This window comes from Engraulis encrasicolus, chromosome 15 (genome assembly GCF_034702125.1).
Source record: "Engraulis encrasicolus isolate BLACKSEA-1 chromosome 15, IST_EnEncr_1.0, whole genome shotgun sequence".
NCBI lineage: Eukaryota > Metazoa > Chordata > Actinopteri > Clupeiformes > Engraulidae > Engraulis > Engraulis encrasicolus.
The window spans coordinates 8759933-8782825 of NC_085871.1; the positions used below are offsets into that span (position 1 = coordinate 8759933).

Here is a 22893-nt window from a genome sequence, read left to right on the forward strand (position 1 = left end):
TTTTTTTGGCCAAGTTACCATGTCTATTCGAACCCTCCATCAGAAATATACCGGTCCATTATTTAGGTTGTGCAAGTAAGTCCTATTGTGTCACATTTGAAAAGTCATTCAGTCTTGTGTCCTCATGTTCCAGTTGAGCTATAAATGCTGTGTTGATTTTCATGTACTTACGGCATGATGATTATCCGGCACCTTGATTCGTTTTTCTGTCCATCTGAGTTCCACACTATGTGAGCCTTGTGTGAATATCCAGGAGCAAACAAGAATCCAACTGACCTCTTCAGCGTCCTGCTGCTAACTGAGTATCTTTATACTCAGGTGAGGCTTAAGAATAATCTCCATTGACACGTCATACAGTTCTATAATGACATCATACTATGTCACAGACAAGTGACCACATTGGAATACAGTGGCAGCCTAACATGCATTTGTCATGCAAGAGACTATCACCCTAAGGTGAATCTGGCTTGAGTCCTATGCTGAGCCTATACTGCCTTACAAAGGCAAAGTACAGTGACTTCATATTTAGTCAAACTTGAGATTAGACTGAAGATGGTCTTCATTACACCTCCTTGATGTGATGACAAAGCGTCTTGGTGGAAATGAGTCCCTTTTCAGAGATGTTGCCGTGTCATATTTTCAGTAACCACAATATCCAACCTAATACCAAGGCTTTGAAGACAGAAAGACAGCTGACGAACACAAACAGACTCTAGGAAATTCAATTTATTTGCAATATTTTTTAATAACATCATTCCTCAGATAAAAATGCAATGTTACAGGAATATACATCATAGATTAAGTTTAAAACTTGCTTTCAAGGACCATACAGCCTAAATAGAGTTTTTTTTTCTTTTTAATGTATTGGTAGCGTGCGTTAGAAGCAAGACAGACTCTGTCGCCAAGGACAGACTTACGAGTACAGACCCGGACTGTACACCAAGTATTTACAAATTCAACTTTTTCTTTAGATTTTTTTTTACCATTTCACTGTTTTTTGAAAAGAGGAGTAGAAAAGTGATTGAATACTTTGATTCCTTTATAGTATTTTCTTTCCCTTTTTAAAATCTTAATGAAAGAATGAAAACAAACTAACCGCGCCCCCCACCACCCCCCCACCCCTTCCCCAGACTGTGTTTGGAAAACTCCTGTGCACGTTATGCAGAGGCGCCTATGAGAAGAGTGTGAGACCATGTGAAGAGCTCAAGGTCAAAAGGTCAAGAGGTCAGGGGGGGGGGGGGGGGATTGTTGGGTCAGTGACTGAGCTTGTCATGATCATTAATCTCTGAAGGGTTTGCCTACAAAGCTACAGCTTGAGTGAGCGTCAGTGTGCACATCGGTCCCTGGGGCAGATGTCTTGCCTACACCGCCTGTCTTTGGACACATCACACAACCCACCGGAAACTTGGGTTCTTCCTCAAAGCAAGGGAAGAGGATAACTCACTGAAAGACATATGTCAAATGTTCCCTTCATATCTCAAATGTATATGTAGTGTGTGGGTATGTGTGTGTGCACGTGTGTGTGTGTGAGTACTAGGTATTTGTGTCAATTGTGTAAAGTGTGTATAAGTGTCTCATTATGGAACTGTAGTGACAGTGAGATGGAGTTAGCAAGACAACTAAAAGTACTCCATGCAGTCAGAGAAAGGGCGCAGCGCAGAACCACATTCTAACCGACAGAACCACATTCCAACCAACAGAACCACATTGCAAACAACGGACGTTCCAACCAGAAAACCACCGTCTTAGAACCGTGACACGCCCAGATCCGTGCTCAACCTACAGCAGAACCATATCAAAGCATACATGTAAGGTACGTAACTCTGACCGCATCAGAGATGGCCTAAAGCAAATTCTCTACTCAATTACTTGCCCGCCGACCCCTGAAAACCTGAAACAGGACGGCACCAAAACCACAAAGGATATCCACAACTCTGCACACCAACACCAGGAGGCCAGGACGCTCCCAGATTCAGGAAGTCTTAAGAGGAAACAGGCAGTCCAGACAGGAGAAAAAGGAAGTGTAAACTGGTGACCAATGAGAATCATAGATATGAAGACTAGATGGCGTGTTCAGCATTTTGGCGTGGCCCAACACTGGGCACCGCCATCTTAGTCAGGTATAATGATATTTCTCATAGATGTTGGCTACCTATAGGGTAAGGTGCGTATTACCTTGTCACCAATTGATGGCAGCAAAATTACGGCTGAACATGGCGGTGATTTGACAGCTATTCGTTCCAATACAAGGGAGTGGTCAATACGGTATCTAGTGTTCATGCCTATGAATGACAGTCTGACTTCCACTGCCCTGCTCTTTCAAGTTATCACCATCCATCAGCCACACACTGGCAGATACCGAAATAAAGCGCACAATCGACTTTTACGCAAAAACACAACTCCATGTCTGTCTGAGCAAAACTACTCATGTCTGGTTCATCCCTCTGACATAGGACGGCGAAACTCTCCTGCCACTGAGTCCATACTGTAGCTACTGAGGTATTAAAGGTGGGAGAGATGGGAGGCTATGCCCAGGGCTGGACTGGGATAAAAAATAACACTGGAATTTTTAGCTTTAACTGACTCCTCACACATACAGTACAAGCCGTTTTTTGTACTATATTCTGCTTGACTCAGTAGACTGTCTATAATGAAAATGGACCAATGGGCCACACCCTCTAAACTGTGGGCCAGTGCCTAAGAAAAACAGAAACAAACAAACAAAAAAACAACAGCATAAACATCTGGGCACCAGACAAATGCCCTCTATGTCAGATTACCAGTCCTGTGCAGGGCACTGGGTTCCCATGCCCACCGATAACACTGATGAGGGTGATCAGGGGTTATTCCAAGAACATAGTTAAGAGATAAACCATGCTAAGTTACCTAACAGGAAGTGGTAAATCTGCTAATAGGTAGCCTGTAGGCAACATTCAGCAAATAAACAGAGGACTACAGGCTCTTCTATTACATGATTTATGTAACTTCACCTGGTTTACTATTGAACCAATTTTGAGGAATACCCCCGTTGTACCACTACCTGTGCATGAAAGCACTGCGGAGAATGCTCTTGTAGTACTACCTGCAGAGGTGGAACGTAACTAAGTATTTTTACTTCGTTACTGTACTTAAGTAGTTTTTTCTGGAATTTGTACTTACTTGAGTAAAAATAAAAATGCAGACTTTTACTTTTACTCAATTACATTTTTTGATTATTACTTGTACTTTCTACTCCTTACATTTCTAGGAGAAGACTTTGTTACTAGTTACATTTATCCTAGGTTTTCCTGTTGTGTTTCGTGGATATTTCAGTAGCCTCAGCTGCGGGCAGGGAGGCGGGACCAAGCCCCTCTTCCAAATTGACACCCAGACAGAAAATATACTTTTAAAAACATTAACAGGACTCCATAGTCATGTTCAAATAGAACCGAAAACCGTTGCAGACACTTTTTCCTATTGGATCAAGTAGGTAGACATGGAGAAAGACAGCCATTGCGTGAGTAGGCCTACTTGTACTTTTGTACTGAAAAGTACATTTAAAAGTTAGTACTTAGGACTTTTACTTAAGTACGTTTTTGGGAAACAACTTTTACTTTCACTTGAGTAATTTTTTCGCAGGGTACTTCTACTTTTACTTAAGTACACAACTTCAGTACTTCTTCCACCTCTGAGTACCTGTGCTCAGTGGCACTGCGAAGGGTGAACGTGTAGCACTAACTTTGCACCATAGCAGGATGGAGAATGGTATTGTAGTACTTCCTGTGCTTAGTGGCACTCTTAATGGCACTAATGATGCATTCTGGAAATATGTCATTATTGCATTACTCATAACTTTGCAACTTATTTGTGAACAAGAACAACAACAATAATAACATGGGAATCACTTCAGTAGTTCGACTTAATTCATCATTGTAAATTAACAGTCATAAACAGAAGGCTCAACTCTCAAATGCTACACTTCAATATATGTCCATGTGTATGTGTGCGTCTGTGTGTGGTGGGGTTGGGGATCACCGTAATCTGACAATCAAGGCCTATGGTCAGGCAAGCAAGCAAATCAGATTGCCAAAACACTTGCATAAACTGTACTGCCAACGTAGTTCCTGCATATGTCACTTCACAGAGTAGCACAAACCTACATGCAGGCAGATAGCTAAAACATGGTAAGATAAGATAAGATAGGCAGGAAGCAGCTAAGAAAAAGAATGCTAACTTCACCTGCTGCGAACTATCGCCACAGTTGAAATGGGAAAAATTGCTGTCCTTCCAGTTGCCTAACTAACTAGAGTCATCAAGTGTCATTCCAAATAAAAAAGAATGAATTAATTGAATTATTTCCTCCTTTGGCAGTTTCCTGAAATTGTTGCCGTGACAGACATATTATAGGGCAGATGCTTACTTTCTATTGCCAACTACCCAAAATGTCTTTAGTCTGACACTTAATTACTTAGATGTAAACAATGAAGCAAGAAATCAACATTGTAGTATCGAAATGTGATGTTGCTAGATCTATTTATAGCCTATTTTACGATTTCACCGTCTGTTTGTCTCTTACACTAGTCAACTAGCCTACGTAAGCTAAGCGCTAACGTGAAGAAAGTAACTCCAGCCATCGCCATAACGTCAAATACGTACTGACGTCGCAGGACAGCGCTCTGGTTAGGGCCATTTATATGAATGCCTTTGCAAATACCCTCACGACGAAAGTCATAGCTGATCAGACAACTGATTATGTAGGGAGGGAGTCATCGAGCTGCCGCCTTTCAATTTGACTGTGGCCTATATGTTAGCACGTGGGCTATGGTAGTGGAGGCTATGTTTGACCAAAACAGGATGAGCTAGCCTAGTGCGAGCTAGCAGAGACTAAAATAAGGGAGGCTAATATGGGATAAAACTAGCATGACCACGTCTTGATTTGTCGGGGAGAGTCCAAATTTGGCTGTAGTGGTCAGTTAAAAAAAAATCCAATTTGCTTGTCCATTTCATTGGACAACCAAACAGAATTAATACATGACACTTAACATTATTGTATTTAAGTCATGAAAGGTTATCAATATAACAATATTTACAATAATAATTAACAATATAAGCCTACTGTATGTGATTACAATGTTCAGTGTGCTAGTCAGGACTAATTCCCATTTTTGTTTTGCACCCAGTTAAATCTGGTCAGTCCAGCTAAGAGAGGCTAAAGGAAAAATGCTAGGCTCACATAAGCTATGGCAAGCTGGACCAGGCAGGGGTGCAATTCTTGACAGCATTGTTGCTAATTAAGTTAGCAGCTCACTTGTTTGCAATGCAGTTTCCCATTAGCATCCTACTAATTTCCTAACTGGTTGGCAACAATGCTTTTGATAAACGGGGTCCAGTTTGGGAACATTCACATAATGCAGAAATAGGGGCATAATACTGCATGCAGAAATTATGCTTGCATAAATAATCTAAAAAAAGTCACATCTTACCAGCATCAACCGCTTGTGTACGGGGCAAAAATCAGACTGCTAACATTGATTGACCTTTAAGCTACCATTCCCCCCCAGAGACATATTGATATAATTTTATATTTATATAGTCATATATCTGCATGTATAACAATATCATTATAAAATATAGATTATTATGCTGTCCTTTCTTATACCCTCCTGTCCCGCTTTCAGGTCAAATACTCTGTAAAGCTTAGCTTGAGGAAGCGATGCAAACATGGACAAAAATAAAATCTACATCAAAATACTTTCCATTAAAATATCTCTCTATCTCTTTACTACCACCTAATCCTGATCAATCTAGAAGTAAAGCCTATTGGATCACACTCCTGATGCGCTGAGTGTGTGGTGCTAACATGCTGTTAGTCTTTTTCCCCCGCAATTCCATCAAACAAGTCGTATTTTGAAGTGAAGCAAGAAAAACGAATGCCGGTCTCCATAGAAAATAGAGGGGTTTAAATTGAATGTCTATGGCACTAGATGCTACTTGTACTGCTTCAAATGCATTGAATCAAAGATGTCTGACGTCACATGAAAAAAGATCATACCTAGGCTTCCCTCGGCTAACAAGGCATTCTGTTCACATTCCCACTAGCTAGGAGAGAGACTCAGACAGAAAGCAGACATAAGACCTTTTGCTGCTCGTGTCCACTTGCAGGCTACTACGTACATACATAGAGTATGTTGGGGCAGATTTGGTGCTTGTGTTTTGTGTTTGGGGCAGGCTAGTCAGCAGCTTGGGGGTTATTAGTCAGAGGTGGAACAATTGTACAAAACACTGATAGGGCCTGACAAAGTAATAATAGGCCCCCCGCCACCAATATGGGAGGGCCCAGGGGCAAATGCCCTGCTCGCTCCTATTATAGCTCTGCCCCTGGCCTTAGTATATAAGCAATACAAGGAGTGACAAAAACCTTCACCATGCCTACATGAACACTTGTGTCAACAGCTACCTACCCTCTAACGTCTGCCATCCTCTTCCTCAGACAAGATCGAGACAGTGCCCACTGCAGCACCTATTCGAAACACCCTCTCTCCACCACAGTTGAGTATAGTTTAGTTGAGTATATTTTACCCGAAAACCTCCTTTTAAAAAAGAAAAACAGCTCCCGCTCATCACCGGGTCTGCTTGGTAAATCGTCTTCCTCAATCCATCCATGCAAACTGGCCAGTGTCGGCCACCAGGGGCCGCTGTTGGAAGAGGAGTGTTACTTATGGCACATCGTTTCTTCAGGAGCCCTAGAGACAGAGAACACATGAACTGCTATCTGTACAAAAACACTATACACATTCTAAAGGCGCATCTTAAGTCTGACATTCATTAACCATCCTAGACTTATATAGGGATATATAGATTTCATTTATATATACGTGTGCGGTATAAAAAAATATGCAGGCACCGAGTCAGTGGACCGCTTCAATTTTTGGGGCATGCCTGTGATCTTAAATTGATGATCGACTGGGCGGAGCTAAAACCAGATTGCCGACACAACTCGTCCGGAGACACACAAGCCGTCCGATACCCAGAATGCTCTACACCTGCACTAAACCTCACAAGGTATCCCAAAGTGCACTGCTCCCGAGCTAACCGGCACACCAGACACATGTCCATGAAAACAACACAAATTCTCACCCACAGCCTAGTGAGTGTGAGTAATGTGTGACTAATTCTCGCACACACACCTAATGTGAGTGATGTGCCAGTTTCAAAGAAGTCCAGCCAAATGTCTTCATTAAACTCAAGAAGCAAAGTCATCATGGTTAGCAGCCATAAAATGCATGGCAACAGAGCCATAGGCTACTGCCTCCTTTAAAAAAGCAAACACACACCAAGGCAGTAAAGCTCAACAGAGTGACTCAATCCACAATCAAACAATGATCACCGACGGTAAGTGTGTGCATGTGTATTGTAGGTTGTGTGTGTATGCGTGTGTGGTGTAAATCTGAGAGAACTGTTGGTCCATTTTTCACTAACAATACATATAAAGTCTGTTGCTCAGTATAACCCATCTGTTCTAGGAAAATAAGCAAAAAGGGAAAACGATTGATAAAAAAGAAAGAAAGAAATAAAGAAAGCAACCTTGAGGGGTCACAATTCAAAACAGAAAATATCTGATCCATCAGATATGTTTTTTGAACGAAGCGTGCTGCCTTCAGGAGCTGAATGTGCGCAAGATATGCAAAATCATTCCAACACCGTCTGCCCTCTCCTTCAGCCTGACAACTGCAATACTTATAGATCTTGATTATTATTTACAACTTTGATTAAAAAAATAAAACAACTATCCTCAATCTCATTACACATTTTCCTCCCTCGTCTGGAGAAATCAACTAAAGAAAGGAAGAAGAGAAGAAAGAAAGATAGAACGAAAGAACAAAAGGAAGAGAGAAATCAAAACAAAACAGAACATCAAAACTTGGCTCACTGAGGTGGTCAAATGAATCCATGCAAGCATGTACAACTATAAATCAGAATAGAGAGAACTAGTGGTCTTGAACAAGAGAGCTGATATAGAGATGAAGAACCCCACCCCTTTTGCCGTCCATTTCTGGTTTAGGAAGTCATTTTTCCCCCATTCATTTTGTCCTTTGGCATTATGTAAAATGCATTCTTACCAGTTGATGTTAAGTCTTTTACCATCTTTCTCATTAACTACAGTATAAAATAAATAAATGATGTCAAGAAAATATGCCAGCAAAAAAACAAAAAAAACCCCAAACAAAACAAATGTTAAACTTGTTTTCGTGTATCCTCAGGTTTTTTTCCCCCACTCAGAATAAAATCACTTTGCCATCGCTGGTTAGACAAAAAAAAGAAACAGAAAGAAAGAAAAGAAAAAGGCTTAGAATTCTAGAAAAATATGTTCAAAATGTCAAAGAAAAAAAAGGAAAAAATACTTCTGAAATCAGAAAGTGAGGTGAAAGGCGGTGGGACTATTTGTCTCTATATGGCCTGGCACAATGATACATACTTTAAATACTGAATGCACCTGAATTCAAGTATAACAATTACAATACTAATACTTCTGAATATATTATCTCTGGTACTTTTTCTCTTTTTAAGAATATTTGAACAGCTATAATTCTTCATGATTCTGTTTACAGTCAGAGTTGTTATTGCATTGTTTTTGCATATCTTGTGGTATGCGGCTATGCATCCACTCACTCACAAAGGAAACCCTGCATGTGCTAAATACACACACACACACACACACACACACACACACACACACACACACACACACACACACACACACACACACACACACACACACACACACACACACACACACACACACACACACAATGATTTCAGGTTATTCTTACACACGTGCCTGCGCAAAGAAACATACTCATCACACACACTTGTGCCACAGGCAAATGGCAAATAAACAGCATAAGTGTGAAGTAAAAACTGAAGTGGGGTGGGGGGTTGGGGCGCACACAGGAGCAGCACAAGCTACATGGCCGACACTCTTGCTTTTGGAGAGTGGAGGGACAACACAATGGAAACCTTCACATGTACACACACAGACACAGACATACACATATACAGACACACACGCACCCACACACACACACACACACACACACACACACACAAACACACGTATAGACACACACGCACCCACACAAACACACACACACACTCATACGTACACATGCACGCACACACATGCACACAACCCCTTTGGAGAGCGTGTAAACCAGCGAAGTCCCTAAGTGGGCACTGGACTGAAGCCAGAGCAAGAACACAGGGCTTTGTAGCCAAACACTTGCACATGACAGAGAAGACTCTTTATTGGACTTCTAAACAAACAGTGAGACCCTTCAGAAGCAAACAGATCATGGACAATGGGAGTATGTATAGGTGTGTGTGTGTAGGTGTGGGTATGTGTGTGTGTGTGTGTGAATGTGTGTGTATGACACAGGGGATCATTTGTGATAATGTCACCAATAAACACCTAACTGAACGTGTATGTCAGCTAGCCCTGGGCACAAAACAGCTGTCGACGGAACGTGGAACATGGAATACGAAGCAGTCCTGTGGAACTGCCCTGCTGTCCTGTCCAGTGTTCTCAAACAGGTGAACCAACACTACCTCACCTGCCGATCAGCTGACAAATTTGTGAAAAATGAAACACAATTTGTAGGTGACTTAACATCTGGTGCGCTGTACGGACAAACGGGTACTGTACTGTCTTCATCCCTATAACACACATCATCACGCCATGTGGCTGTGTCGACGCAGCAGCATGGCGCGTTGAACACTGGAACACCGTATTTGCATAATTGACTGTTACGTCTTCGTGAGGCTGTGGTAGTGGAACATGGCAGGGTTGTTGAACGCATACAGGGGCTGGGCAACACAACCTGGCAACCCCATATGAACAGAGAGATTCATAATAATAATAATAATAATCATAATCATAATAGTAATGACATGCTTTGTGAGAATGATGTTGTTAGCCCTGTGAACTACATTAGAAAGTGTCTCATAAATGAAGCACTCTTCTGAACAAAGCCCGCCCACCCTTTCCGGCTGAGTGGTTGCACCCTGCCCCGCTTCGCATCCCTGAAGAATGTTCTTTGAATAAGCTGTTGCCCCGGAAACCCTTCTTCTTCCTTTTCAACCCCAGAATGCATTGTTTTCTTGTGGATGTCTTGGGGGCGAAGCTATGGCAGGATGGGTGTGGCGCTACCTTGGCAACGCCTCAACATGAGTGTGCCGCGTTTACGTAGTGTGTCACCTTGACAACGTGGGAGTGGTTTAGCATCTTCCTCATTAGGGGGTAGCCACAGCGCACACTCGGGGGGTACTCCACGAACATTGTTAAGAGATAGACTTGGTTAATGCAACCTACAGAAAGTTGTAAACCTGCTAAGAGATAGATAGCCTGCAGGTCTCATTTAGTTAAGAAAATGAATATCCCAGGCCCTTAAATTAGCTGATTTACCACTTCCTCCAGGCTAACCTAACCTGGTTTTCAACTGAACCAGATTCTTGAAATACCCCCCATAACATTAGAGATCTGCCAGGCTGTGACCTAGTTAAGCAATACGTAATAAAACACTAGAAGGTTGAAAATTAGCATAAGGATCCCATAAATGATTAAAAAAACAAAAACAAACAAAAACAAAACATTATAGTATCAGTAGTCCATTATTCTCAATGACAATCGGGAACACCAGAGCAGCAATTAGGACAAGAAGCCTTGGAAGCAAGCCTGTCAGTGAGACCCACTGTATCGCATCTCCCCCCTTCCCCCATACACACACACACACACACACACACACACACACACACACACACACACACACACACACACACACACACACACACACACACACACACACACACACACACACACACACACACACACACACACACACACACACAGTCTGTAAGTGAGATGCTCAGCATTGCCTCTCTAGAGTGTGAGTAATAGCATACCTCTGCTACCCTGGGTAACTCTCTGAGGCATGGGATTGAACCACACACGCACGCACGCTCGCTCGCTCACTCACTTGCTCGCACACACGCACAAACACACACACACGCACGCACACACGCACTACTTTGTGTCAGGGAGAAATAAATAAATAAATAAAGTAGCATCTGACACAAGAGTCTCTAGGCATCCACAGAAGGGACACGTTTCACCTCGCAAACCTCCCTAACTACTGAAAGCCAAACCAAAATAAAACCTCCATCACTACCTTAAAGCAAGTCGAAAAATTAAAAGCCCTATGAGTCTAACCGGAGGAAACTAAACCTTCGTCAAGAGAGCAACCTAAAGCCAAAGTTCAGAGTCCAGAAGGGTGGAGTTGGAGGAGGGGTGAGGTGAGGTGGTGGCAATCGGTGGTGTTGCTCAGGAACTTATAACCTCCTCACACAACCACCTACAACCCCCACGCTGGCAGGAGAGGGGACCAAATGTCTTGAGACGCTGTGGACTTACAAGCAGGTGGGGCCAGAGGTATTGTTTAAGGTGTGTGTTGGGGAGGGGGTGTCATTCTCCCATAAACCACCTTCTCCACAGTGGAGAATGAGGAAGAGAGGGGGCAGAAGTACACGCCAACAGGGTTAGTGGTGGTGGGGGGGAGAGGTGCAACAGCTCCAGAAATGACAGACAGGAAAGTGGTGTGTGTTAAGGTTTAGGGGGATGGATATATGGATGGCCGAGCTAATGGAAAAGGAGAGGCTGGCGCCACCCTGGATGTGTCCCTGCAGGCCAGAGTGTGAGACGTAAAGAGGGTGGGTGGGGTCAGGTGACGTGACGTGATGTTGACGTTGGTGTGACCAGTGGTGGGGTCGATGCTCATTCGTCTGGGTGAAGGGCCCATCTAGACACACCTCAGTCTTCTTCACCTCCTGAGGTCCGGCTTTTTTATATAGGAGACGCACACTGGTATCTGGAGCACCCCCTAGTGGTGTGGGGCTGCTGCTGCTGCTGCTGCTGCTGGGCCCGTAGTGGCGTGCCTGTGTCCACTGCTCCCCCTGCTGGATCGAGTTGGCAGCACGCTCAGCAGGAAGCAGCGGGGGGAAAAAAACAACAACAAAGCTTCCTGAGGCTACCATGGCAACCACGTCACAAGCTCCCAGGTGACCAGCACATCTGACAGACAGACTGACACACACACACGCACACGCACACACACACGCACATGCACACACACACACACACACACACACACACACACACACACACACACATACAGTCACACACATGTCTCCACTCCTCCAATGTATTGGTGGGCAGGCTCTGTTTCTTTTCTCTTTTTTTGCTTTCCCAATTTCAACATCCATTGTCTGCAGGGAGTAAGAACTGTGAGGCACTTCAGAGACACGCATACATACTCGCACACATGAGCACTCATGCGCACTCACACACACGCACACACACACACCCACACACATGTAGACATCCTCACGCAGACACACTTACAATAGAGAAAATGAAAGTCCTCATTCCCACTAACTTACTTGTTGGCATAGTAACCCTAAAATAAATATGTTATCATTTGTCTTCATTTTTATTAACTAAGAGTTTGTCCTATTGGCTGCGCCAGAGTCAGGTCCAGCCTATCAGAAAAAAGGAAGATTGCGAGGTGGGGTGGTGCCTTAGGGGGGTGTGGGGGGTGCGTGCGTGTAGGCGTTGGGGGTGGCAGACTTCTGTGCAGCTGCCTAACCCCGACCCAGCCGACCCAAAAAAACACACTCCATCCCCAAAGGCCAGTCTTTCTCTCTCTTTCTCCTTCTCTCTCTCACTCTATTCCCCCTTTCCTTTCCTCCTCTCTCCCCCCCCCTCTCTCACACACACACAAACAAACACGCACGCCATCCCTACAAGCTGGTCACACACTCCAAGTCCTCGTCTTCCAGCAGGGCACTGTTCCTCTGGCTGCCCCCTGCACCCGCCACCACGCCCCCCTCAGCGCCCCCTCCCGTCAGCCCCAGTCCCAGCCCCAACGCTGCCAGGTCCTCCAGCCCCAGGTCCAGATCCAGTTCCGCCTCGTCCAGATCCAGCTCCAGGTTTTCGTCTCCGCCACCACAGACACCCCCCAGCAGCTCCTGGTGCTCCCCAGCGTCGGGGCTCTCGGGCGGGGTGAGCGAGGCGCCGTCGGGGTCGGAGTGCTGGATGAAGGAGAGCAGGTTGCCGTTGGCGCTGGGCTGCGTGTTGCCGTTGAGGATGTTGTCGGCGGCGCTCTCCATCTCCTCCATGGTCATGTCGCACGCGTCCGCCAGCTCCTGCTTCGTCACCTCGATGAAGGACGGGTCCTGCGCGAAGCGGCCCAGGCCCTCCGAGATTAACACCTGCAGACGAAGCGGAAGAGGAGAAGAGTTGACAGCATGGCAACCAGGGTTACCAGATGAGGCTGATGATTTCCAGCCCAAAAAATTATCAAAACCCGCCTGGAAGCACTAAATTGGGCGTGTTTTTCTCCAAAATCCATTTTTTCTCGCACACTGCCATCCTAAGCAGCCCAATTGGGTGGGAAACCGCCCAATCTGGCAACACTGATGGCAGCGTCTTTCTATCTGTGTGTGTGTGTGTTTGTGTGTGTGTGTGTGTGTGTGTGCGCGCGTGTGTGCGAGTGAGACACTTACGGCCTCCACCAGGCTGCCGGCACTGCCGTGTGTGAGCGCGCTGGGGTCCTTGCCCAGTAGGGTGGGCACTGTGAGCGAGACAGGTCGTGGCGGCCTCGCCCGGGACCCACCACCTCCGCCGCCGTTCCCGTTGGAGTCGCTGTACCAGGGGCCGCAGTTGACCGAGGGCAGGCTGCTGTTCAGCTTCTCGTAGGAGCTGCTGCTGCCCTCCAGATGCAGGGCGGGTACCCCCGGCCACCCCTGCTGCATGACACCGCCTCCTCCGCCGTGTCCGCACTCCCCTCCCCCTCCTCCTCCTCCGCCGACTCCTAATGCGGCTCCGGGGCTCGCCGGCGGGGTGGAGCAGAGGCGCGTGAAGAGGGTCGGGGAGTGACTCCGCCGCAGCAGGGGGCTCAGACCTGCCACTGCCAGGGCCTGGATGTGTGTGTGTGTGTGTGTGTGTGTGTGTGTGTGTGTGTGTGTGTGTGTACACGTGTGTGTGTGTACACGCGTGTGTGTGTATGTGTGTGTGTATGTGTGTGTGTGTGTGTGTGTGTGTGTGTTTGTGTGTGAGTGAGTGAGTGAGTGAGTGAGAGAGAGAATGAGAGAGAGAGAGAGAAAGAAAAAGATTGATTGATTGATTGATTGATTGATTGATTGATTGATTGATTGATTGATTGATTCATTGATTAGATAGATAGATAGATAGATAGATAGATAGATAGATAGATAGATAGATAGATAGATAGATTATTTATTTGTCCTTTCGGAAATTTGTTCTGTGCCATTTTCAGTGCATCTGATACAATTACAAAGACATTACAATAAACAAGAACACAATAGACAAACACGACCCCCTCCCCTCCCCTCCCTCTATAGAACAAAAAGACAGGTTGACAAAAAAACCCCAACATAAACACAGTAAAGTGCAGTATTCAGTACCAAAGTGCAGTGTGCTATTCAGTCTAACTTACAGTTGTCTTATTTAGGATGGAGATACTAGTAGGTATAAATGATTGGCGGGCTCTGTTTGTCTTAAATGAGGGCATCCTAAACCTCCTACCTGAGGGCAACAACTCATATGCTTGCTGTAAGGGGTGGGAGAGATCCTCACATATGGCATTTGCCTTCTTTACCACCCTTGCTTCAACAGTCATGGCCATGCTATTTAGTGGCTGGCAAGCAATCTTGCTGGCCATGTTGATTATCTTATGCAGCTTATTTTTATTAACAACAGACAGGGAGAAGTACCAGGCCACAGAACAGAAACATAGAATGCTTTCAACAAAAGAATGATAAAAAACCCGCATCATGTCCCTATCCACTTTAAATTGTCTTAGCTTTCGCATGAAGTACAGTCTCTGCATTCCCTTTTTGTAAATAGTATCGGTGTTACAGCTCCAAGTTAATTTGTCATCTATTACAGTTCCCAGATATTTATAGTTTTTCACCACCTCAATGTCTTCCCCATGTATGACCATGTTCTGATGGGTGTGTCTCCCCGTTCTAAAATCCACAATGAGTTCTTTTGTCTTTCTTGTATTTAGAAAAAGACAGCTGGACTCACACCACTCTACAAACTGACCCACCCAGGCCCTGTATTGGGTCTCATTATTGTCTTTAATTAACCCCACTATGGCTGTATCGTCTGCGAATTTAATCGTGACATGATCAGTTGTATTGCTTCTACACTCATTTGTGTAGAGTGTAAAGAGCACAGGGGAAATTACGCTCCCTTGTGGAGCCCCAGTGTTAGTAAAAATTGGGGAGGACACAGCTTTGTTTACCCGAACACACTGTGTTCTCTCGGTCAGAAAGGACTCAACCCATTTTATTAAGTTTGAATTCACACCCAGGTTTAAAAGCCTCTCCATCATAAGATGGGGCCTAATGGTGTTGAACGCGGACGAGAAATCTATGAAGAGAATCCGAGCATATTGTTTGGGCCTGTCTAAGTGGCAATATATGTTGTGGAGCATGTACAATAGAGCATCATCTGTGCTCCTCATAGCCCTATAGGCAAATTGTAAAGGGTCAGTACTATGCTGCACTTCCCTCAGAACATGTTTTAAGACAATCCTCTCAAGACTCTTCATTATGATTGACGTAAGGGCCACTGGGCGATAGTCATTTAAAACGCATGGTTTTGGTACCTTCGGGACTGGTACTATAACTGAAGATTTCCAGACCTTGGGAATATAATGTGTCTCCAGAGACATTTGAAAAATATGTGCAAAGACATAGCTTAGCTGCTCACTGCACTCTTTAAGAACCCTTCCTCTTACATGATCAGGGCCAGATGATTTTTTGGGGTCAACTCTATTAAAGATTCTACGCACCTCATCATCAGTTACCCTGATAGAGGGGGTGTCATAATTGTTGTCTAGGCCTAGTTGTTCTCTAATTGCGTTGATTGTTCATTGACATCATTTCAGCTTCCCCTTTAGAGGAGCACTGTTCTTCCTGTGGTCAAACAATTCCATACACTCTTTTATTACATGCAGTCTTTTCTGTTTTTATACAGATTGTATGATATAAAATAAAAAAGTTTTACATATATAGGTTATATATGTTAAATACATCTCATATTAATATTTGTTTGGTAGTTGCAACTATGTTGGTATTGCAAACTATATGCTGATCATTCAATCTGTGCTGTCTATTGCCAACTTTTCCTGAATATTTACCAAGTAATAAACTAACATTTACTAGTATTAATAACGTACAGTAAGTTCTGCCTCTAAAAATCACCAAATGTTTCTGGAAATTCAAAATGGCGGACATGGAGAAGATCCCCCTTTTTATATATGCAAATCACATAATAAATACTCCAAATTTAAAAAGTGGTGGTATATATAAAGTATATAAAAAGTAATGTTTTTTTTTTGCAAAAACAATTACACAGTGCAACTTTACGAAGAAATTGGAAACATGACACCAATGTTATTGAGAAAGTTGAGTATGTCTCAGTGAGTGCAATGTGGACTCAATTTTGGAGTATTGCATAGGTTGTCACTTGCTCTCTTCAAAAAGTCTATTCGGTAATCGATTCATTACATGTAATTGATTCTTTCCTTTGCGGTAAGGAAAAAGTAAAACAGAGCGTAAGAAAATGATCCATTACATAGGCTAACAGAATAGACTGTTTGAGGAGAGCCTGACAACCTGACATTACGCAAAGTACGCATCAAAATTGATTCTACATTGCACTCACTGAACTTTGCACAGGTACTTCATATGCACATTATGAGAAAACTATGTAAACCAAACGGTGTGTGTGTGTGTGTGTGTGTGTGTGTGTGTGTGTGTGTGTGTGTGTGTGTGTGTGTGTGTGTGTGTGTGTGTGTGTGTGTGTGTGTGTGTGTGTGTGTGTGTGTGTGTGTGTGTGCGTCTGTGTGTCTCACCTGATGATGGACCAGGTGGAGGGGTAGTGCTGTCTTTTGCGAGATGTCTCCTCTCGTGTGTCTCCTCAGACACTCTAAGTGGAACGATGACCTTCGACCTTAGGAAGTACAATCATCATGAGCAGGTGTCACATGTACGTGTCTGTATGTGAAGGAATGTACAGTATAGTGTGTGTGTGTGTGTGTGTATGTTTGTGTGTGTGTGTGTATATGTGTGTGTGTGTGCGTGCGTGCGTGCGTGCGTGCGTGTGTGTGTGTGTGTGTGTGTGTGTGTGTGTGAGTGTGTGTGTGTGTGGCTGTGTGGCTGTGTGGCTGTGCGGGTCTGTGTGTATGTGGCTGTGAGTGAGCGTGTGAGCGTGTGTGTGTGTGTGTGTGTGTGTGTGTGTTACCCAGCGTGGTGGGACAGAGGAAGGCTCTTCGTGGTGACTGCCAGGGTCTTCTCTCCTCTGCATCTTCGTCATCGTCCATTGGGGCCAACTGTTTACTCTCCTCATCCTCACACTCCAGCCTAAACACACACACCCACACCCACACACGCACGCACGCACGCACGCACGCACGCACGCACGCACGCACGCGCACACACACACACACACACACAAACGACAAGAATAAAGACAAAAAAGGCAAAATGAATGAAAAAGGAGAGAGAGATGATGAGAGCCACATAAAAAGATTGAAAGTTACAGTCCAGAAGAGAAAGGGACAGAGAGAGAGAAAGAGTGATGGAGAAAGAAAAAAGTAACAACATGTGTGTGTGAGAGAAGGAGACAGAGAGGGGGAGAGAGAGAGAGAGAGAGAGAGAGAGAGAGAGAGAGAGAGAGAGAGAGAGAGAGAGAGAGAGAGAGAGAGAGAGAGAGACAGACAGACAGACAGACAGAGAGAGAGGATGTGTGCGTACATGTGAGGGGATATGATGCCCTGTTCGGAGTAGTCTGTCTCATCGTACGTCTCGTCAGTGGAGTCCTCCTCCCTTCGGATGATGGGCAAGCGACTATCGCTGGAATCCGAGCTGTATGCGCACGCACGCACGTGCACACACACACAAACACACACACAGACATGCATGCACACGCACGGAAGCACACACACACACACACACACACACACACACACACACACACACACACACACACACACACACACACACACACACACACACACACACACACACACACACACACACACACACACACACACACACACACAAAACACACACCAAAAACACAAGTCAAACAGATACAAGGAAAACATTAGGGTAAAGTCAAAGATCTGAGATCTGGCAGCTGGTTGGTCTACAGAGTGAAGCAAGCAGAAGCATGTAGGCACAAAACACGCCCAGACACACGCACGCACACACACACACACTCAATAGCCAAGTTTCAGGACTACACAAGTCCCCAGGCCCAGATGATGACATAGTGAGCTCGCTGAATTACCATTGCATCAATATGGTGGCCTGATAGTGCAAAACAAATACAAATGCCAAAATTGTGGTTTATTTTGTGTTTTGTTGGGACATAATTCATGTCATGGTGTGAATTTTGTTGTTGTGTTGTGTCATTTGAATTTGTTGGGCACTGACAGGCCACTGTCCATCTCGACAATATTTAGCAGCACCAATTGCTAGCCAAACTAGCGCATTGAGGCAGTCGGTTCATATGCAAAACATGGAGGCGGAGCACTCGGAGGGTCACAGGCAGCTTCAAAATGAATGGCAGTGAACGAGAAGCCAGCGTATTGAAGGATACAACTCGCTGTTTTGAACTTGTAATCGTCCGGGGAAACTTCCTTCAAAGTTCACAGCCTGCCTCGTGAATTCAGGGAAATGCCAAAAAAGTGGGACAAGCATACGTGCATCCAGATGACCACGAGCACTTGTAGAATCCACAGTCCCCCCCTATCAGCTCAGTTTGACAGCTGTCACAACGCTCTCGGAGAAGTTGTATTACGAGAGGTTCCACTCGCCAGGTACTGCACTGTAGGGGCGCCAACGGAGGACTGCAGACTACATTCAGAATGAAGGGGCTGCGCTCTCGTCTCGACAGCGCCCCTAACTGCAGGCACGGGAGAAGCGAGAAGGCTGTAAATAGTGTACCCTCCGAATGCACCGCTCGCTGGGTGCGTTCTGAGTGACAGCTGTCAAACTGAGCTGATAGGGGGGGACTGTGGATTGTACAAGTGCTCGTGGTCATCTGGATGTACGTATGATTATCCCACTTTCCTGTCATTTCCCTGAATTCACGAGGCAGGCTGTGAAAGTTTCCCCGGACGATTATTAGTTCCAAACAGCGAGTTTTATCCTTCAATACGCGGGCTCCTCGTTCACTGCCATTCATTTTGAGGCTGCCTGTAACCCTCCGAGTGCTCCGCCTCCCTATTTTGCATATGAACCGACTGCCTCAATCGTCAGCCCTACAGCTGTACATGCTAGCCTAATAAGCGCTACAGCATAACAGCAGGAGATATGAGCTAGAGTAGCACCACGGTTGCTGGATATCTGGGCGTAAAGCAGGGGAGAGCAGGGAACTGTTGGGCCCAGTGAGGGGAAAAGAACTGCAACGGAATCTTATCAGAGTATTCTAGAATGTTCCGCACTGACCACAATGCGGCTATGCACACACAGACTCACACATAGACACACATACTGCATTGACAACAGTATGAGGTGTGTACGTATGTGTGTGTCCACAGTCATAGCGCATGTTGACGCACACAACTGCAACACAACACAGTAATGTGACTGCAGCATAGCTGTAAAGCTAGCACTCAATTGCGGAAAAAGCCAGAGAAAGTGTGTGTCGTGGGTTTGTAGGATGAAGGCATAGCTTTGTACGTTAGCATGTGTGTAACACAGACACTAACCAAGGAGTGTTTGTGTGTTAGCACAGCATGGCTAACAGCAAATGAACTGGAGCATAAGCCGATATACAGTACTCTCTCGCACACACACGTTTGTGTGAATGATCACAGCAAATACATGTGCTACCTCACACACCAGCTAAAGCAAAAACGAGTGTATGTGTGCCTTTGTATGGGTTAGTGAGAGTGTCAGAGAGAGAGAGCGAGTGAGAGTGAGAGCGAGACAGAGAGAGAGAGAGAGAGAGAGAGAGAGAGAGAGAGAGAGAGAGAGAGAGAGAGAGAGAGAGAGAGAGAGAGAGAGAGAGAGAGAGAGACACCGTGAGAATAGTGTTGCCGTGTGTAGGTGTCTATCCTAAGTCTTACAGTAGGTCTCCACATAAACATACCGCATAAAAGACTCATAGAAACACGTCCTGAAGAACAGCAGCAGAGAGAGACAGGGGAGAGGCAGTTACTCTTTGTGTGTGTGTGTGTGTGTGTGTGTGTGTGTGTGTGTGTGTGTGTGTGTGTGTGTGTGTGTGTGTGTGTGTGTGTGTGTGTGTGTGTGTGTGTGTGTGTGTGTGTGTGTGTGTGTGTGTGTGTGTGTGTGTGTGTGTACGTACTACACCAATCTACTTTTGTGAGGCCACTGCTATTGGAGCACACCCACATGCTGGAGCCTTTGCTCCATACGGGGCCCAAATCCTTGACCCCACATATTTTGACCCCTTTTGCTGGGGTAGTTTTGTTGTTACTGGTAAAAGTAAAAGTGTAAAAACACACTGACAGGTTAGAGTTAGGGATTGTTTTGGTTTGGACACAGTTTAGCATTCTTTAGCTATTGTCAGGGTTAATATGAATGGAAGGCCCCCCCAAAGATAGGAAGGGCCCCACAAGGGCCCCACAAAGATATAAAGGTTAGGCTGTGTGTGTGTGTGTGTGTGTGTGTGTGTGTGTGTGTGTGTGTGTGTGTGTGTGTGTGTGTGTGTGTGTGTGTGTGTGTGTGTGTGTCATTGACGAGTATAATAGGATGGTCAGTAGCCTACACTACTTTATGCTTGTCAGAATATCTACACATCAAATACACGTCACTGCGTACACACACTCTCATAGACACACACACATAGTGTCTCTTCGTCACAGAACACACCTATATTCATGGGAGCACATCTCTCTCAGATAAGAATGCTAAGCATCACACAGTCGCTTGCACACACACACACACACACACAGTCACACACAATCACAAAAACATACTTACACAAATGCAGTATACACATATGATTTCATACAAATTTAGTCACACACGCACACTATGCTTTCATGCAAATACAATCACGCACGCACGCACGCGCACACACAAACGCACACACACACACATGCACACACACAGACACTCAGCCACCCACCTCTTGGGGGGGAAGCACCATGCGGAGCGTGGCAGCAGGATGGGTGTGAGGGGCTGCTGGCCGGCGTGGTGCCCGTCCACGGTGCTGATGGATGGGCTGTGGGGGTCCTGCTCCTGCCCACTGGTAGTGGCCCCTGGTGGGCCTATGGCGGTGTTGTTGGCGTTGTTGATGTTGGCGTTGGAGCCGGAGGAGGAGTAGCTGCTGGGCGTGAAGGTGGTGGAGTCCACCAGCTTCTCGTGCGAGGGGGACTCTGCGTCGCCGCCGCCCGGGCTCCCCGACTTGCTGATGTGCAGCGGCCGCTGCGTGGCGAAGGACTGCGGGAAGGTGTTGCGGCCGTCCGCCTGGTGGTAGTAGTTCACGTGGTTGCCAAACAGGCCGCCCGACCTCTGTGGAAGGGGAGAAGAGGGATATTAGAGTTCAGACACAGATATGCTTAGGAAGTAGGAAGTTTGGATTTATGCACTGTAGAAACCAGAAGTGTATAGCGTTGAAGTAAGAGTTCACGTGGTTGCTGAACAGGCCACTCGACCTCTGCCAAAGAGAGGAGAGAAGAGCATTCTAGAATAGCTTAAGGTAGTTTTTGTCGAGAACAGAAGAGTGATTTCGAGTTCAGACACAGACAGTAGGAGTTCTGATTTATCCACTGTTGAGGCGTAGGAGATAAGTGCGTTTTAGGCCTTGGTTACACTTCTGTGAATATAGTTTTAAAAACAGTCCACAGACATCTGTCGAAGGGCAGGAGGAGAGAAGTGCGATTTAGCATTTAGACGGTGGTTTTGATTTATCCATTATAAGCAGGGTTTTCAACCAGCGTCCACTGCTGGTTCACGTGGTTGCTGAACCGGACAGTCACCAGCGATTGTAAGTCAAGTTTCCTTTATTGTGTGTGATGTTGTAAGATGGGGAATTTGCCAGTTCAAAGCCTGTCAGATCGCAAATCGTAGCTATAACACGTTTGATATTTACGACTCAAAATAGAAAGTTGAGGTGTGTGTGTGTGTGTGTGTGTGTGTGTGTGTGTGTGTGTGTGTGTGTGTGTGTGTGTGTGTGTGTGTGTGTGTGTGTGTGTGTGTGTGTGTGTGTGTGTGTGTGTGTGTGTGTGTGTCAGATATGAAGTCAGATATAATTTTAAAACCGTGGCCAGCTTTAATATAATTTAATTAATTAAACATTTCAATTCAGTTGATTTAATTTGATTTATTTAGTATTTTAGATTCTGGGGGCGGAATTCTCCCACCCGCGTAAGTCAAAAAAAGCGTGCAACAGCGCCTCCAAGCTGACTCAAGTCAGTGATTAAGCGGGGCTTACGCGGGATATGACCAGTTGCGCACTTTGGGTGGGGCCAGACCAAAATCAGGGTGTTTCTCATGTTAATCGATCCTAAGCGTATTCTCCCGACCACTTACGCACCTTTTCCTTTACGCGCATCGACCATCGAAGGGCTGTAGTAAGGTCAAGTGCCACTATGAGGTTAAATGTAATATTGCATTTGATGCTCGCTTTGCATTTTGAGCATGTTACACGGTAGGCCTATGCTTTGCTGATGTTTCTTACCATCAGCGTGGGTCCAAATCGAAATTCATTAACTGTTCCACATATTAACTGTGACAAAATATGACCAGCTGCCCAGAGCATGTTCTCATATTGAAGAACTTCCAAACAAA

General features: G+C 45.2%; 1 protein-coding gene across 9 annotated transcripts in view; it reads right to left on the minus strand.

Moving 5' to 3' along the window:
• Nucleotides 1-725: 725 nt before the first annotated feature.
• cacna1c (calcium channel, voltage-dependent, L type, alpha 1C subunit) overlaps nt 726-22893 on the minus strand; it is a 361352-nt gene continuing 339184 nt past the window's right edge. For all 9 annotated transcript variants that reach the window (XM_063216974.1, XM_063216969.1, XM_063216968.1 and 6 more), the window contains 7 exons: nt 21230-21615; nt 17881-17991; nt 17369-17487; nt 16980-17077; nt 13597-14010; nt 3676-13302; nt 726-3082 (listed from right to left, as the gene is read on the minus strand). In XM_063216974.1, the coding sequence (XP_063073044.1) occupies nt 12832-13302; nt 13597-14010; nt 16980-17077; nt 17369-17487; nt 17881-17991; nt 21230-21615 (1599 nt within the window). In that variant the 3' untranslated portion in view covers nt 726-3082; nt 3676-12831. The remainder of the gene's footprint in view (nt 3083-3675; nt 13303-13596; nt 14011-16979; nt 17078-17368; nt 17488-17880; nt 17992-21229; nt 21616-22893) is intronic.